The sequence below is a fragment of the Coloeus monedula genome, assembly GCF_965178545.1.
Source record: "Coloeus monedula genome assembly, chromosome: 6".
NCBI lineage: Eukaryota > Metazoa > Chordata > Aves > Passeriformes > Corvidae > Coloeus > Coloeus monedula.
The window spans coordinates 58,407,214-58,426,411 of NC_138786.1; the positions used below are offsets into that span (position 1 = coordinate 58,407,214).

Sequence of the window (19,198 nt, forward strand, 5' to 3'; positions counted from 1 at the left end):
AGGTTATTGTAGCTCATTTAACAGAACAGCAATTGTCACTGCCATGCAGTGCTTTGATTTGCCAAAATACCCTCCTGTTCTATGACAGCTGCAATAGTCCACTGGCCCTGGAAGCTCAGCTCCCCTGCAGTTGGTGTGCCCAGCCCTGATGACCATGACAGAAGTCAGAGTATTTTACCTCACCTTCAGACCTGAGTTGCCATAAGAAGGAGGGCAGGAGGCCTTCCTGGATGGGTGTTCCCTGCACTGACTGGATTTCTCTTTGGGAGGCAGGACAAGCAGCTCCCTCCTGCTCTCACTGTACTCACATGAAAACACCAGAACCGGTGCCCTGGGTCAGAGCAAAGCCTGTCACTCCCAGCATCCTGCCAGGGAGTGTAGCCAGCCGTGGGTATTGAGGGAAATGTGAAAGCATCAGGGCTGCGTGGAGATATCCTTCCCTGGCTATATCCACCCAGCCTTATCCAGCAGCAATTTACGAAGTTTTCTGCTCTGGGGGATACCTTTGGCACCTTGCTGTTAACTCCAGACGTGTGGGTCCTCTGTGTTACTTCTTCCCAGATAGAGTCATGTCATGGAAAGTCTGGTGAGTAATACCATCTGCCTCTGGGGGAAGGTGAATAAAATATATTCCAGGCTGTATGCTGTGCCCTCCTGGATTGTCCTGGCTCTTCTGAGGATGTATCCATTGATAGCATACAGAGATTTGGGCTGCAGCACCTGTTTATTAGGAATAAACCCTGATATGCTTTGTCTTTGCTCTGCAAGTGCTCCAGGCAGGACTGGTTAAACCTGCTGAGGTTCATGAGCTGCAGGAAAATGAAAAGAGCCTTCCTCTGGTGAAACTTTCTTTGGCTCAGTCAATGTGAGGGATGTTGTTCAGGAATGGTGGGGTTTCTAGGCTTAACTTGAAGGCCGGACCAGCTGGTCAGTGAGATTGCTTCTGGTCTTGAAACCAATTGTAATAAACAGCTGGGTAAGAAAGGCATTTTGGCACTTTTTAAAAAAATTAATTTTGTTTTTTTTTAAAAACAAGACCCACATCTCTGCACTGAATCCCTGGAAGACTGGAGCCGGTCATATTCTTGTTTCCAGTCCAGCAGGGCTGTCTTTCCTCATGTAACTACTTCATCACTGTAAGCCTTTCACTGTCCCGCCCGACTCTACCTGCCCTGGCTTCTGGACCACAGGTTGCACAGCTCATCATCTTCCTTGCCAAAATGTTGGTAGGTGTTTTTCCTACCTGAAACATCCTGCAAGGTGCATGTGATTAGCAGCTGGGAAAATAAACACAACAGCACACGTCCCCAGATGGATGCTGTCAAAATACTTCGTAATACATTTATTTTGTTAAAATAAACTATGTACAATAAACGATATTAATGTGCATTACAATATACAGTAATTACATGTTTAAAAGATGATAAACTAAAGAGTACAGAATTATGTGCTGTAAATAGGAAATTAATAGTGTTTACATGATTTTTAAACTATGAAGAACATATTTGCTTGAAAACTGAATTGGCCTTGGTTTGAAATTGTATTGTTTTGAATTCTGAAGATTTTGTTAATCTTGGAAAAAAAGGCATACCACCCAAAAGTCAGACATACTGTTTTAGTGCCCATCCTTTGGTTTCACCAGCCCCACATTCCAGCAATATTGCACACAGCAACTTTTAAGAGAGAAAAATTCAGTTGCTCACATCAAGTAAGTGACTCTTTCTCCTAACTGGCTAAGACCTGACTGGTGATGAGTTAGATCCTGATTTGTGCTGAGGCCATTACATTTGCTTCACAGACTCAATCAGAACAACTTGTTGAACTGTAAGTTTTAAGCATTTCTAAAGAAATAATTGTAAGTAGTACTATTAAGTAAGCACAAGAAGAAAGGAATGAAATGTGTTTGTCCTTGTGTTCTCAGGGGAGCAGAGAATCTCTTTGCAGTGAAATGCTTGTATTTGCCAAGTGCATCAACATCATGACACATTGAACTGGATTCAGTTATCCTGGCACTCCATCTCCCTGCTCCTCTCTGCAGCCTTCTCTGAAGTCCTCCCAGTCTCGAGGTGCTGCTGAGCCCCAGGTAGCCAGGTGTGACTCCACAGAGGCACCTCCCAGCCCATTCACCACCCTCAATCCATATTTTTTGGGTCAGCAGGGTCACCATGCTGTGCTTTGCTCTGTAGCATTTCCCACCTGGCACCCTGGGCTCACCACCTTGGATCACTTCTGCTCATGAGTGAAGAAGAATTTGCAAGTGTCTTTCCCCTCTCGTATAACTTTTTGTTATTAGTTATTAATGAATTAATATCTACAAGCTTGGGGAGAGTTTGGGCTCATTTACACCTTGCTGACAGTGCCTGCTAGGTCTGTAATGCAGTTAGAGCAGCTGCCTGTTTTGGGCATAAGTACTGGGAGAGATGACATGATGGTTACACTCTGGATATGATTTGCACCCAAACTACTTTGACAGACATCAGACAAATTTTTCTACATGTTATCAATAAAAACAAATGTTGTGTTGGAAGATCTGGAAACTGTGGACTGGTGACAGCAGTTTACTCTGAATTCATTAACCTCCAATCAAAGTCAAAATTCACCAGAGTTGGTATCAGTGAGAGCTCAAACTGATCTTCACCAAAACCACATTGAACCTGGTGTCCTGAATGGGACGAGACGAAATTAAGTGACAGCAATGAGTTTAGGGTCTTTAAGCAAAGAAAATCATATGTCTTGAATATTACACTGTTAATGTAACCACTTTCATCTTCAGCCTCAGTAGTGGTTGAACCAAGGCTTTTCAGATCCAGCCTCCAAACGTGAGATCAGCAAAGTCTTTGGATGCCCTAACTCCTTTCAGGAGTCCTCAACCAGCAGCCAGAAGGTATAAAAGACTCTTAGGCCTGGCTCAGTACATGTATATAACAAGCTCAAAGCTTGTTCAGCCAAAATAAAATGTCAGGAAAGGAGGAAATATAAAGACTCTCAAAACATTTTCCACATTAGTCATGTGTGGATCCCACTGAAATTTTCCATTGCCTTCATGAGAATTTAAATGAAGCCAACATAGATCATCTTTGAAAATCCCACCCTACCATTATAGTTAGAAGCAGCCAAACACTGCATTATGGTCTGTACAATCTGGAAAAGGATAGGGATCCATATTTTCAAAGTTAAAGAGACTTTTCACCACTGACAGCAATTCACATGAGTTTTGCTTGTTGCTCTGGGTTTCTGAACTAATTTTCCTCTTACAATGAGCTTCTCACTCTTTTTGCTGTCCTGGTGTGGTTTCTGGAATGCACCAGGAAAATCGATTCTTGTTCCTGTGTTTCTGAAAGCTTTAACTGAAACAAAGCAAAGAGAATTTGAAGATTTTTTTTTTTTTTCGATCTAGTTATGGGCGTCCCCTTAACATCTTAAAATGAAATTTAAGGTTTAGGATCAAACTGACTAATTGTGGCTCTGGGCCCTGATTTTGCAGCTCTCCCCTGAAGCAGAAGTGATTCTGTTGCATTCATGGCTTCTAATAGGTGATTTTGTCCTGACTTTTTGATGCAAAAATATTTCTATTCCTGTTTTGTTTTGATAGGTGAAGACAGCTGAGATCACAAGCCACTACCGAAATCAGTGGGAGGCTTTTTCCTGCTTTCAGATGGTCTTTATTCATGGAGAGGAAAATAAACATTCATAGTGGAAATTTGTCTTCATTTTTGCAAAGAGCTAGAAGTCATCTGACGTAGGTCACTCCATGCTCACCTCCTGTCACAGCAGATGCTCCTCCAGTCCTACAGAGTTGTGAACCAACAAAATGTTCTGTTATTTCCAGATTTTCCTTTTTTAATGTAGGATAAAACACATCACAGATCCTCCTCAGGGAAAAAGAAAATACATGGAGAAAGGCATGTGCAGCCAGATTCCTGCATTCTACCTCTTTGTTTAACAAATGGTCCCTGGGCCAATGTGAGCATATGGATTGCTTTGTTGGAGAAGACAAATGTGCTTTTAGACAATCCTGGCCTAGGACAGACTGATGCCACAGAGAATTATTTTTAATCCAGATGAGGTTTCTGTATGGTGAGTCAAGAGGTATTTGCTAGGCCACCTGGGGAAAAAAGGTACAGGAAAAGGTCATGGGCTCTAAGCAAGGTATGAAAGCAGATGGGTATCTTTCATATATGAATTCAAGGGAGAGATAGGCTGCCCAGGGAAGTGAATGAGTCACCATTCCTGGAGGTATTTAAAAGAGCACAGGCCACCAACACTAGAACAGCTGGAAGAGGTTTCCTTGTAATTAAACTACAGGGACAGATTACCAGTGGCCATATTCAGCTTCCCTCACGACCTGAGTGGTGCCAGTGGGATTGAATGAGACATGAGCAAGTTGGAGACAGTTCCTTGTGAAGTGAGATTCTCTTCAGTATGAAGAAGACTGCCAAAATCTGTCCCTTTAATAAAAGTATTTGGAATAACTTTATTTCATATTAAAATGCAGGGCTATATTTAATTCTGTGTCTGTTTTGAATGGATGCAGTGCTTCAAAAGAGAAAAAAGCTGAGAAATAACAATGTCAGCTGCTGAAATGATAGTTTTGATTGTTATACTGGACTTGGGGAGAGTTCTGTAACTACACAGGGCGTATATCCAGTTGAACAAATGAGGATGGACCTGAGTGGGTTTAGAGCCTCGTTTCTGCCTTCTCCCCAACTTTTCAGAGTTCTGGGAGGCACAGGACAAACTGTGGGAGTCTTTGTGGGACCTCCTTCAAGTCATGCTGGAAGTGGCTGAACTGTCCTCATTCCACTGTCCTGGTGTTTACACAGGGCTCTGAAGGGCAGAGGCATCTGTAGGTTGTTTTAATGTGATAGCAACTCTCTGATGACTGGAGATCTCTCTCAAATACCTCTAATATCTTCTTGCAGGAGTTCTCATGAAAATACTTTGGGAACTCTGCTTGAAACTGCAGATTCAGGTTAAGAACTCCTGGTAGAACATGAAGGTTTTGGAAGAGGCCAAAGGACATGGGTTTTTTTGGATCCAACAAGCTTCCTGTAAGTTGTGAGTGCTTTTGAAATGACAGCAGACTATTAGCAAAGGCAGGTCTGTCAGGAAAGACTTTGACATCAGCTGCATTAAGGGGACATTGTCAAATAAGTTCCAGGGATGGTTTCTAACCTTTGTGACTCTTCTTGACAGTTTTCCTTTTAAGGTGAAATTGGGATCTGATTTCTAGCTCCTCTCACAGTGAGTAAACCTATCTCCTTTCACCTGGCAGTCCTTTATTGATTTTCTTTCCTTATTATTAACAGTTCTCGAAAATAACTTGAAGTTTATATCTGTGGCCTTATGCCTGCACTTGCACCATGTCTGGTGTTGTGGTTTTGCTGGAAATAAGCTTTGCTGCCTGTTCACACACCATCTGCTGCTTTTAAAAAAGGCATTAGGTATGACTTGCCAGATAGTCAATGACTCTCCTTGCATCTGCCTACAATCCCTTTCTAGAGCCTGTTGGCCTGTGCTGTCCCTGCCTCCCCAAAATAATAGTGTAACAGGGCAGATCCTTGAGTAAGTGCCACATTTCATGGACAGGTGTGTGTACATAACCTAACACAGGAATAATGTTTATGGGACCTGCATTAAACATGGCTTATTAATTTTTTTTTTTCTGGAAGAAAAATTAAAATAAATGGAGTTGCAGAGGCCATTTCTCAGTGGATTGTGACCAATCTCCCTCTCTTGCAGCTCCCAGAATTCAAATTTTGGTCAAAATCAGTTTGAAAAACTTGAAATTTTACTGCCTCACAAGCTCAATGTGCTCAATTTTGTAAGTGCAAAGAAACCCCTGCTTAGCCTTAACATTTCTTGTATCTATATCAACACTTTTCTATCTGCTTCATCTATGCAAGGATTTGTTCAGGGTCCTGCAGTTTAACACATTAGGGCAGCAGCATTTTAGCCTCTCCATCACCACTTGCTTTGCAGTTAATTTCCCTCAAACCACTGTAGTTACATTAAGGCTACAACTTCCCACTTGATTTTTGATTTTATTGCCAATCCTATGCTATTCCATTAAGATTAATAACCACCCCTGGTACTCAGTGGCACACAAAAATTTGATTTGATTATTTGTGGCTTTCCCTGATGCATGCCAGGGTGCTACATCTCACTTTTCCAGTGTGCTCATTATGTTAGGATGAGCTCACCTGTCACTTTTTTTGAAGCTCTAAGAATACCAGGGAACTCCAACCTGAGCATTTGCATTGTGCTTCAGCTAAACCAGACTTCACCTACTTCCACCAGAGAAGTGGTGAAGTGATACATCGCTCTCCAGCAACCTACGTGAGCTAAAACAATCATCCTTATTAATTTCCACTGAAGTAAAAGGCAGCACAGTGCAGATATAATTTTCCCTGAAATCTGCTAAAGGCTTTTTTTTTTTTTTGTTGCTGTTTCAGAGGACTTCTAGTCATGTTGTAAGCCTAAATATTATTTAATTCATGCCTAGTTCTCCTCATACTCCTCTAATATCTTTTACATGTTCTAGTTCAGCTGATAGGCAGTGTCCTGGTGAGGTGAACACTCACTGCTCTGCCTGGGGATGGACACAAACTCTGAAGCATGGAATGGACCCCTGCTCCTCAGTCTGAGCTGTGCTTTAGCAGCCAGGCCATCTGAAGTAAATGCCTGGGACATAATAAAATCAAACAGAAAATATGCACAAAAAGTTGCCAGCAGTGAGGAGAACTTTCTTTTGTCTGTCTCAGGTGTGGCACTACTGTGTTTTCATCCATGTAGGTATGCAGCAAGGAAGGGATGGTGAGTGGAAGCCACAGGGTAACAACAGCAAAGCATTTGCTTGGAGTCTGATGGCTGTTGTCAGAGAGAACTGTTGATTTCTACCTGGAAATGTTTTGGGGTGTCAGAGCTGGTTTCTGTAGGTGTCCATGCTAAATGGGGGGGTGGAATTAGATGATCTTTGAGGTCCCTTCCAACCGAAACCATTCTACAATTGTATGAAATTGAATTTGTGCTAAAGGAAGAGCTCAGATCCATAAGGCTGGTCCTGATGCAGGACTGGAAACTGCACCAAGCTTGGTCCCTTCCATGTGCCTTGGGTGCCGTTCCCATTGTCCTGCTGCGGTCACTCATTGCTCCTGGCAACACCAGGTCTGGAGTTCCCTGGTTTGTCTGGTGACAGGTGTGTTGTCAGTCAGGACACTGTGCTTCCCAAGAGGAGAGGGCTGCCAGTCTCTTGGAATGGGGTGCAGAGGGGAACAGGGCCCATGTCCCTGGGCTGGGAGGACACACTGCTGTCACTTGCTCCCTCCTGGCACTTCTGGACACGCTGGCTACAGACACGGCTTTTGCAAGGAGTTACATCTTCAAACCTCTGTGTGCTGGCGCTGTGGTTTCCTGCTTGGGGAATGAAATCCATAACAAGACAGTCTCGTGGCACTGCCAGGATACCCAAAGGCAGCTGCAAGTAACAAGATGCCCTTCGAGTTCACCTCTGAGTGTCTGTGTTGCTGCGATGTGCAAAATTGTAGGATCCTGGGAGAGACTTCAGTGAAAAGGCACAATTTCTCCAGCAGAAAAGGGAGCTCACAGGCAGCTTCCCTTCCCTTAGGGGCTGGAATTCCCATCTCCATGCTGTTGGCTGCCGTCCATCATCTGCCACTTGTGGAAAAGTCCACTCCTGAGGACTGCAGCCACGCTGCAACTCCAACAGCACTCGCATGAAGATGGAAAAATGGGAGCAGAGAGAGAAGCAATGAATGGGAGGAGGGAGGCTGCAATAAGTCAACAAGTTCACAACTCCACTTTGATGAGGTTTTTTACAGAAATACTTCATAAGAAAAGGATAATTTTAAGGCAATTGGATCACCTCAAAGAACTTGAAGTCAGTATGACCTTTGGTTTTATTATTTTTTTTTTCTATTCTTGGCTGTTGGGTGAGATGTAGAAATCCAGCTGATCTATAAGGTAAATTCTCAGTTGCCATGACAATGTGTCTCATTCTTGTTCTCAGCTGGAAGAGAGATTGTTCTGTGCTGCTATTTCGTGTCTAGGGCAATATTCTTTGGTGCCAGAGTTTCTTTGTTTCAGTACATTAATGCTACAACTCTGTACTTCCTTTCCTAGCTTTTGGAAACATGGCTCAGCCTGAACATTCCTCTATAAAAATACAGTTATTTGCATTTTTTTTGTTGTAAGAACATTCCTTAAGTCTGGAGGTAAATGTTGATCCATATTGATAGCTTGGGTGCAGCAACATCCTGACGCTGTGAAGTTTCACCATTAAGTGAAAACAAACTGGAATCACTTCACCTTTGCTTCCATGTGGTTTGAACAAACTTAAGTATCTCCTGAACTAGCAAGTCTTATAAAAGAAAAGCAATTTAAAAGTACATCCTACCTATAGTGTATATCTTACATATTAGATTTCTACAGATCTCCATGTGCTTTCAGTCAATTCAGATTCAATTCCTAAGGACTGCGAATTCCTAATTTTGATCAATTTTTACTTAAGGCCACAAATTGAGTTTCTCCTGTGTCTTTGTCCATCTTTAGTTCTTTGTTTTGTCACATGCCACCTTCACCTTATTCCTAAGGCGGGGAGCCAAGCAGGAGCAGGCCTCCTGGCTTCTGTTGGTGCAGTCTGCAGCAGTGGGAACAGGCTACAAAACAGCTCTGGAGGGTTAGGAAAGCACAGAGACAGGAGTTGGCCAAGGGTGATACAGCTTGGAGGTTTCACAGAACGGAGAGCTCCCATATTTGGGTAAGAAGGACCCTTTTCTCATCATGTTCCCCGTTTCAGTCGCACGTGACCTTCATTGCCTTTCTAACCTGCTTGGTTTCACTGAACTCAGCTCGCTCTGCTTCCCAGGGGACGTCACACAAGGGTGCAGCATCTGTGGCACTTTGCACAGCGCTTCTTCTTCTTCTTGGGGTGGAAAATGGTCATGATTGCCTCATCAAAGACAGTCTTAAGGCCTTTCTGTGTGAGTGCTGAGCACTCCAGATAGCACTGGGCTCCGATCTGAAAGAGAAGAGAGAAAATGTGAGTGAGTATCCACTGATGGGAGAGACAGAGTGATGCTGTTCCAGCGTCTTTCTACGTTTAGAAGGGAGGTGAGGAGATTACCCTGTTCTGTGTCTGGCTGCCTATGGGATGAAAGGAGCTCAGGTGGTCATCCTGAGAAGGGAGCAGGAATCAGCAACAACATAAGTGTCTCACCACATGTGGGTGAACGGGGAGGGGGAATTCCCTGCACGACCCTCCAGAGAGAGGGGGGCTGCACCCACATTCAAATGCTGGACCAGGAGCTTGGCCTCCTGCCTGTGCAGCTGGGGAGGCTTTCAAGGAAATGCTGGGTTGTACCTGAACTCCTTCATACACTTGGCTCTTCTCCCCTGAACTGTCCCTCTTGTGTCCTGTCTCCTGCAATGCCAGGGAGCTGCTACCTGGGGAGGGCTTCCAGCTGGTTTCTGGGAATGGGGAAGCACCATTTTGAGATGGGAGTCTCACAAACACAAACACACACAGAGGCCTGGGAAAGAAGCCTCAGCTTATTAAGCAACACCGTGGCTTATATTATCAGCTTGTTCTGCTAATGGATGTTCTTGTTTTGAGGGCCAGGGACAACAGCAGCACCTGCAGCATATGAAGCAGACAAGGCCAGTCCAGAATCCTGCATCCCAGGGCTTGGGAAGTGCTTCTATCCCCCTACCTTCCCAGGAGAAATGTACAATACTACAGAAACTTTGAGAGCACCTTCTCTGTTGCTTGAAGTGCAATGGATAAGTGAGCATCAAGTTGTCTGTGCTTTTGTAAGGGATAGGGAGGAGTTTGACAGGAGGTGACTGCAGAGATGGGTTTGCCACATGCACCTTGCAGCAGAACCCTGAGCAAGAAACACTTGACTTAGGTGAAATAGGCAGTAAAATCTCTTTTGATACCCATTTTCTACCTGCTGCCCTGGGCTCACAGATGCTTTGCTTAGACCTTGGCCATGGCACCTGCCAGAGATCAAGAAGCATTGGGACAATTCTCTCTGAGGTGTGATTTTTGGGGTTGTCCAATGACCAGGAGTTGGACTTGTTGACCCTTTGGGGTCCCTTCCCACTCAGGATATTCTATGTTTCTGTGATTCAACTGGGAATTGCAGCAGAAGTGCAGGCTCAGGGGTCACAATGTGTGCCCAGCCTGTTTGAACAGAGACTTTAATCTCTGTCTGGGACCAATGGGCCTTGGAGGAGCCTTGAATGAAAGAAACCCAGTGGAAAGCTGTGACCAGTGGGCTTGATGGGACCTCAGAAGAAGCTGTTACCTCCTTTGCCAGCTTGACTCCGTGCTCATAGGTGAGTGGTTTCTCCTTCATGTAAAGCAGCCGCGCCAAAGTCTTGGGATCATCCCGGAGATCAATCTAGTAGAAAGTACACAAACTCTGTAATTCCTGAGGCAGATATTTACCACAGGGGGTCCGATGCTGGTCAGCACCAGTGTGCCACGACCTTCCTAGAGAGAGCATCCTGCAAGGAGCAACTCTTCCAGGGGCAGTGGCCGGCCTCCCTGGGCAGCAGGGGATTCCAGCAAGTGTAGTGATTTCCCAGCTACAAGTGATTCCAGCTCTTGTGATTCAGCTTTGTGAAATCACCCAAGGCGAACTCGGGGACAGAGAGACAGGAGCCTCATTTAGCAATTCCACAGAGGTGGCTTTTATTGTCCAGCAGCCCCTGTGAAGGGAGGACCAGGGACAAAATCTCCCTGGTCAGGGGCAGAAACAGGGGCCTTTTATGGGAAAGGCAGGGTGTGGGATAGAAACCAATTAGCCAGCTGGGTACGGGCTATTACCATATAGAAACAAGGCGTGCTGGCATGCTGGAGGTGGCTCACTTTGCCACCATGACCCCGAGGAAGGTTGCTTGTCTCTGGGGAAAGTCTCTTTGGCCCCAGGCCTGTGTCCTCCAAGGGAGTGCAGAGGGCTCTTGTGCCAAGGGCTCACAGCCCTCCACAGATACTCATGGCTTTACAGACCCACATCAGGGCATCTGTATCACTCCTCAACTCTGGTGATACTTCAGAAACAAATTGCACATTTACTTTCTTTTTCACCTTTTTTCCCCTCAGTTTACCATGAATTATTTCTGCTTTGCAGGTTATTGGGCCACAGTTCAGATGGGTATGGTACAGCAAAGAGCCCCACTGGAAGGGGAGGCTGCTGCAACCCTGCACTGCACCACCCAAATTCCACCCTGACAAGCCAGACACGGCTCAGTCTGTCTAACTTGAAACAAAATCCTTTATTTCCATGGAAAACATCAAAGTGAAGTATTCTGGCACTTCAAACCTGTCCATTTTCAGACTGAATGGTCTAAAGGATAATGCTTTTATTTTTAAATGGGTGGTTTAGATCATTCCGGTGTAGAAAACAAAGCCAGTGTTTGAATGATTTGCCTTTCCTATGGCATGAAGATTTTGGTTTTGACCAGAATTTGATCTGTTTCTCTAATTTGACTTAGGTTACTGTCCAGTGTTCTGTTTTTTTCCGTGTGGTTGTATCACTAACCTCACAGTCTCTATCCACTCTGTGTCTTGGTAGTAAACCTATGTTTAAGGCATTTTTATTTGATTGACAGATTCATAGATTTGAAGGCCAAAATAAAGGGGTTTGATCATTCAGTCTGACAATCACTGTAACACAAGCAGGATGGTGAGTCACCAGTTGTGATGTTGATGTAAAAGCATGAAGGGAAGTTACTTCCTTCCCATGTCATTTGGCTTATTATTCCCATTCTTAAAACTTAGTTTGAAGTTTAGCTTCAGCTTCTAGCCACGAACTTTGATGTTTTGGTTTTTTTCTCCTACATTAGAGACCTGTAAGAAAACTTTTCTCCCTGTAGGTGTTTATACCTTGTTGTCTCATTAATAAACATTTGAATAAAAAGATGGTATGAGCTTTGCCAGTCTGGACATCTTCACATTGGCTTCCATTCCCATGCCCTGAGTTTTCCTCTAATGGGAAAATCTGGCTGAATTTCCCATGAGTTAAATAGGAAACCTTTCCAGGTGCTCAGGAGAAGCTTTACCTGTGTTCCTATGAGGACATAAGGCACGTTGGGCATGCAGACTTTCAGCTCAGGCACCCACTCCTCCTGCACGTTGTGGTAGGAGGCAGGATTCACCACTGAGAAGCAGATCAGGAACACGTCTGTGTTGGGGTAGGACAAGGGTCTCAGCTGATTGTAGTCCTCCTGCCAGGGGAGAACAGCAAGAGTGTTAAGAAGGGAGGATGATGGCAAGTGGGGGAATCAGGGTGGATTTTGATGAAGTAGTCAACACTGTCCATACTCATTCACACTTCTAAACTCCAGGGGACTGCTGGAGAGGGGGGGAACCACCCCTCACAGGCCAAGGGTGCTGATTTGTCAGCACTTTTATCCAAAAGAGCTAAGATGCCCCATCTCTGGAAGTGTTCAAAGCCATGTTGGATGGAGCTGTGATCAACCAGGTCTAGTGAAAGATGTCACTATATCTGGCAGGGGCAGGGTTGGAATTAGATGATTTTGAAGCTCCCTTCCCCCTCAATAATCCTGTGATTGTGTGAACACATTTTGTTTGTGTGTGTGCTATCTGTGGAGATGTTGGTGCAGAGGGTGATGCTCAGCAGTCCTGCACAGTGCACAGCAGTGTGCCAGTCAGCAGAAGACACTCCTGAAAGCAGAAAGCAGATCAAATCCAGCCTGCAGTGCCTATGTGCATCACTGTGGGTGATTTAATGTTTCCACAGGCCCTGGACAGCAGAAGGAGAGATGTTTTCTCCATGGGTTAGTGGTGAAGAGGGTGAGTTTTCAAACACTCCAATCACAGCTGTGACATGTCATGAGCTGGCTTTGATAGCTGAGTTTCAAGGACGAATTTGGGTCGGTTTCAGGCTTGAGAAGCTGAGAGTGAGCAGAAGTTTTGCAAACCATGTGGAAGGGATAGCCTGGCTCTTTCTGACAGTGAGAGCATTTGTAGCTGTGTCTGAAGGGTACTGTCCAATGAAACCTGTTAGAAAACTTCAGTGCAATGGAACAGATGCTTTTTAGAGGGGATACATCTGTTCCAAAGGCTTTTATTGGGGGGGTCCAGAATTAAAAAAGGGGAAAGGAACACAAAGCTGGAGTGTAGGAAACAATAGTACATGCTGCAGTCAAGCCTGACTGTGATGTAGATCTGCAGTTTATAGTTTCTGCATTCTGGACAAGTCTCAAATCTCTGCAGTCTGGCCGCTTTTGGTTATAACTGTGTGAAAATTCAACTGGTGTGGATTTGCTTTGCAGATACTGACTGGTTAATAAAAGGAAATAAGGCTAATAAAAGAGGGAAAAAAGGCACCTGGGTGCTGTTTCTCAGACTCGAGAACATTTATTTTAGGCAGGGAAAACCCACATTAGGGGCAGGAGCAATTCAAGCTGCTGCCTGTCCTGCAGGAGAAAGTGATGCAGGACTGTATCACTGTGTGTCAGATTAGATGGTGATTTAGTTCAGCCTTACTTCTGCCTTGCTTTGGTTGGGTCAACAAATGAGAGGGCTTAGTTGTGAATTGAGACTGGTAAATCACCTTTCTGAAGTCTCTTTTTCACTGACTATATCCTAATAAGTTGACACAGACTCCTTCTGAATCAACACTATTTTCCAAAATATACTAATGAATTACTTAAAAAAAGTTTGCACCAACTTCTTCTAAAAAAAATCCCCAACATTTAAGTTATTTATTCTGAAAGGAAGCATGAGCCCAAATTTAGCTCTGTCTCATGAAAGAGAAGTTTAAAAAAGCATCCTAAAGCACAAACAAAATGGTTTTTTTTTTATCTAACTGGATGTTCATTGTCCCAAGTCCACTTTGACAGGAAGAATAAATTCTATTAGTACCTCCAGCCCTCACAGCCACAGTATTTGGGATAAAACCAGAGTATTTTCCAACGGATATAATGATGTCTTTCCAATGGCATAGAAAGTGTGGATCTGGATTTACAAGAGGAGATGTTTGGATATATCCCCTCCCAAGAAAGTGGATTCTCTACATTCAAGGAATAGCAGGAAAAAAACCCTAAGAGATGTTTATGGGTACATCAGTGGTGCAGTTCATGAAGAAGCAAAGTCGGTGACAGGAGATTTATCCAAGGCTCTGGAGATGTCAGCCAGCTCCCAGCAGAGGAGTTAATAGAGGCAGAGTGGACGCCAAGGCGATGGGATCAGAGGAGAAATTGCATGGTAGAGATAGTTTTATGTGGACGCTGTGGGCTAGGAAAGCCTGGCCTGATTACGGGACATTGTTTTAACCCAGAACATCAAGCCTGAGATCAAGATTGTTTGTGGCAGAGGCACCACGGGCTGATACCTAGTGCTTGGCCAAGGCCCTTTCTGTGTTTTTGGTTCAACTGCTGCAAGTCGGTCTCCTGAACCAGCCACGTGGTGGCAGCAAGCCTCAAGGAATCCTCATCCAGGCGTTTTGGGACGAAATTGGCTAAATATAGCCAGTTTCAATATTCCAGACGTGCCTATTTAGAGGGGCTGGGACTTACTGTACCATTAAAATTACAGATGAAAGCCATGAGCGCTCTGCCTGGCTGTGACAGCTACAGGAGCATGCATTTAATTTTATTTTCCTTGTTCCTTTCCGAATCCCTAGAAAATCCTTTTTCAGGAAGAGCATTCCTGGTTTGAGCTATTAGCACAGAGCATTATATAAGCTGTAAGCAGGGACAGCCATGCATCTCATAGTAGAGGTCTCACCTCCCACCAGGACACATGGGATTTTTCACAGACAGGTTAGAACACAAATATCATGGATTAGAATTGATCTGGGCTCTTGTTCATGTACAGGAGACTCCAAACCACATCAGACAAGGACCTTCTCTCTGTTCATGCTCTCCAGAAGGCTTTAAAGCTTTGCAATGGACCTTTAGGAAAGACAGCCCTACAGGGTCCTTTCTCATTTGGAGATGGCTGAAGTCAAGCAAACAAATAATATAGAAAAGGGAGTGAACATTTGCACGGGTGTGGGGCGTATCCAGGGGTGCTGCAGCGAGTGACAGTCATGTTTGGGAAGGGACACGAGCCCTTGTGGGCTTGGGCTGTGGCTGATCAATAATTCATTTTCCCAGCTCGTGTTAGCACTGTGCTGCCTGCTATTTATGGAGCATGAGGCTTCCCAGTTAACAATGCCTGGCCACTGGCTTGGCATGGAAATGCCAGTGCCAGACCTGGCCTTCCTGAATTATCTACCTGTGACTTGCCAGGACCAAGATCAGCTGGTGCTGCTCCCTCCCCTCTATCTCTGCCATCAGCTCAGCAGTGTTTGGGCCCCACAAAGGCAGAAAAACTGGCTTTTATTTTTGTTTTTACGTTATTGCTGTGCTGCTCTCTTGTACACTCTGCTAAAGCATTTCGCACCTGAGTCCAACACAGCAAAAAGACCACAGTTTTTTTCCTCCTAGGACTGTTAATGCCAGGGATACAGAAAGCCAGATACCTAAAATCTGGGGTCTCTGCCAGCTCTCCCTTCAGGCTGACAGAGGGTCCTGCTGCAGGAGTACATTTTCCAATTGTTATTTCATTAGCATATGTTTTATAGCATCGCAGTGTCAAGGGCTATTTCTGGCTATGACTTCACACTTTGCCTTTGGAAAGCCACACAGCACAAGGAGAAGGAGGGAGGAAGCAACCCAGATGATCTGTTGTTATAACTGGAGCATGTGGGAAGCATCATCCCTCCAGCCTCCACAGAGACAATCTAGTCATCAAGGGGTGATTCACGCTCTGAGTTCTGGCTGGATGGCCACATCCTCTGGACCAGGGTCTGGAAGGGACATGAGCTTGGGGAGTTAGAGAAAAGGCTTGGAGGCAGGTGGTGAACTGTCTAGTTTGAAGCAGGGGATGGCAAAATGATGTGGAGGAATGGATGGAGAGGTGAGGCTTGTCAAAGAGACAGCTGAGTGTTCCTTCTGGCTCAGGAGGACAAATGAGAGGAGGTGTTGCTGCGGAAATGGGCGGCAGGTGGAACTGTCAGCCCTACAAAACAAGTAGAAATATTAAGGCACTGGGTGAAAATTGACTGGCAACTGAATATAACTCCAGTTTGGCTTGCAAAGGCTTGCAGGGCTGATGGAGCGTGACACAGGCTCTGAGCTCTGTGTTTGTAAGCACAGAATAGAAGATTGAACAGGCTTTGGACATGGGGCAAGGACTTGGGTCATAGTTTGGGACTGGCTTTTGGATCATCATGTGAATAGGCAGGATGTGTGGTCTGTGAGGGCCACCAAACCAGCTAAGACTGCTGCTGCCTACAGAAACATGGTAAGAATAAAATTAGTGAAACCCAAAGCATCAAAGCCCCAGTCCTGCTGAGAGCAGGTTTTTCTGGAAGTGACAGTCTGTTCTGGTGTGGGTTTTTTGATCTCCCTGCATAGTGCTGCAAAGTATATTCTGCACGAAGTGAACTTTTGCAGACAGGAGGGTCTCCTCCTGCACTGTTTGTGCCTTTCATAGCAGTCAGTCATGGCCAAAACTGGTACAGCCAAGAAGAGCTCCTGGTGAAAGCAAAGCCCTGCATCCAGGGCTGCTGGAACCCAGAGAGAGTAAAGCAAGTTCCTCAATCTGCTTTCTCTCCTGCTGGCTCTGGTGTCAGCTGCGACTGGAGGAGCTGGTGGATGTGGATTGCAACATTCCCAGGCTGTAAGGAACCTGGAACCTGCTCCCTCTGCTCTCAGCAGATTAATTTTTGCAATGTTTCTGTGCAGACTATGTCCCTTTCTTTATTTTGTCAGTCACTGGCATTTGGAGTCAGGAGAGGAAAATTTCACCACAAAAAAAGTCTTGCTCCCTGTACTTTCTTCTGCCCTTCTGCTGGCAGAGAAAAGCAGTGAGAAATAATTTCTCCTGCTCTCCAGGGGGTGAAATTATCCTGCAAGCTTTGAGTACAATCACACAGTATCAGACTGTGGACAGTGGAAACAGTAAAAGCATTCTAAGTGTAAGTAAGCCTGGGATACAGACTCCCTTGTAAGGGACACTCTTGTCCTGGGAGAAGAATGTTGGGATGGATGCAAATCTGGCTGGGTTACCACTTAAAAAGTCAATAGCTAGTGACTGATAGGCTGGTGTTATATTATACCTGTTTTCTGATCTTGAAAATGGGAATTCTTCTCTGTCTCTTCAATGCCACCATGTGGTAAAGGTAAGAAAACACTGACTACACAAACATCGTCTTTGCAGTAGGAGGTGGATGTATGGGGGGCTGCACAGCCTCATCAGGCTTTGTTTTTTTGATTAGGCAAAACACAATTAGGGATGAGTGCATTTGTGTGTGTTTTACTGCTGAAACAGAATGAAAACAAAAGGAAGAGAGTCAGCATCAGTTCATCCATTCAATGAATCAGTTCAACCATTACAACTGATTGTTATTATTTGTAAAAAAGCCCCAACAAACTCCACAAACATCATGAACAACAAACCCCAGTGTATGATAGTAACAGACAAACCATGGGAAAGGAAAATGATAAATGTTTTGCAGTCCTTTACCTGCCCTGCCGTGTCATAAAGCCCCAGCAAATGTTGTTGTCCTCCCACAGTCACGGTTACTGGAAGAGAGAAACAAGAAATGTTGTTTGTGCACAAGCCAGTGGCCTCATTTTGATGTGTTTTAATCCCAAATGCCAATAGACACATTAGCACGTGTCCTACATTAGGCATCCTGAACCAAGCACATCTATTCAACCCAAACTGAAGGCAACCTAAGTCACAACAAAAGCAAATCCTTTATGCCAAGGTCTTATTTCTATACAGCCAGCCAAGGATGAAGAGCTGCACACACTGCTGGCATCACAGTCCCAGGGACAGGGGGACATTTGCCTCTCTCTGCAGCCACCAACTGCACATCCCGGACTTGAAAGCACAGGATTCCTCCTTCCTCACCACAGGCATTGGGGTGGGCTTGTCATGGATCACTGGGAGGGTTTTTTATTATTTTATTTCTTCCAGGCTGTGGAATGATGAAGCATTCAGCAGTGGCTGGTGTTTGGTGGGTCTTACTGGAGGTGCAGCTGTCCTGCCCTGTGCCATCACAGGTGAAGTGGCAGTGCTCAGTACCTGGGGCTCTGTGGTGGATGCTTTGAAGGACTGGAAGGAAGAAGAGCTTGAGTATTTTCAGGGATGTTGACCACATTCTGTCACAAATGAAGGAAAGCATGGCTTAGTTTATTGATCACACCCAGCATATTTACTCCTTTAGCAGAATTCACTTTGAACTTCATTTTAAGCCTGTTGGCAAATTTTGAGCCCACTGGTGTTGACAAAAATGTTTTCTCATTGCCTTTGGATGAACCCCATTATTATCTGATTCCTGTAACCAGTGTTATTTCGTGTAAAGGACATGATCTGGGTTAATGGCATTCAGTTAACCAGTTAATCTGCTTAAATCATTACTACTCAACTGCAAAGAAAGGGGGGCAGTCCAGTTCCACCCATTAGTCAACAGGAAGCCTTCAAACATTTGTCAGGAAGGTTGCTTAAAATAATGATATTGTTACAGCATATGGACTAGCAATTTTTTAAAACATGAGGAAAAGTGGCTGAACATAGGAATGAACATGGGGAGCTGTGTCAGGGATGGGAGAAGAGGCTCAGACTGCTGCCCATCAGGTGATCAAAACTCGCAATTAATGAGGGCTGGGAATGAACAATAGTTATTTTGGACAAAAAAAGAGACTTGAAAACATCATGCAGGATCTTTATGTTTTTGATATTTTTTTTTTTTTTTTTTTGGTGATAAAAATTTTGTAGTAGAAAAGCAGCTATGAATTTATGGAATTTAATAGCTCCTGCACTGGGGAACAATGTCCTGTTTGAAATCTCTTAGACTGAAAGTCTCTGCCAGTGTGACTGGACAGGCTGATTATTCAGCAGCTTTACTTGCTTGCAAAGAAACACTGTAATGTTGTCAGCACATGAACAGAGCAAACCTGACATCCTGGAAGTACAAAGGCTCAGTGAGGACCAGAGCTGCTGATGAGAGCAGGATGGGCTGCACTCACCCACTGCTGGGGCTGCTCTGTGATGTGCACTGGAAGAGGAGATGGGGAAGGGGAGAGAGCTCTCTCTCCTCATTTCAGGAGGTAGCTCCTGCACTGTGCAGCTCCCAGGGGAACTCAT

The 19,198-nt window shown here is 44.7% G+C and overlaps 1 protein-coding gene across 1 annotated transcript in view; it reads right to left on the reverse strand.

Moving 5' to 3' along the window:
- Window positions 1-1,395: 1,395 nt before the first annotated feature.
- Window positions 1,396-19,198, reverse strand: part of RHOJ (ras homolog family member J) — a 60,625-nt gene continuing 42,822 nt past the window's right edge. The window contains exons 2-5 of the mRNA XM_082283397.1: window positions 17,570-17,628; window positions 12,091-12,255; window positions 10,332-10,427; window positions 1,396-9,040 (exon numbers count right to left, since the gene is read on the reverse strand). Of these exons, the coding sequence (XP_082139523.1) occupies window positions 8,894-9,040; window positions 10,332-10,427; window positions 12,091-12,255; window positions 17,570-17,628 (467 nt within the window). The 3' untranslated portion in view covers window positions 1,396-8,893. The remainder of the gene's footprint in view (window positions 9,041-10,331; window positions 10,428-12,090; window positions 12,256-17,569; window positions 17,629-19,198) is intronic.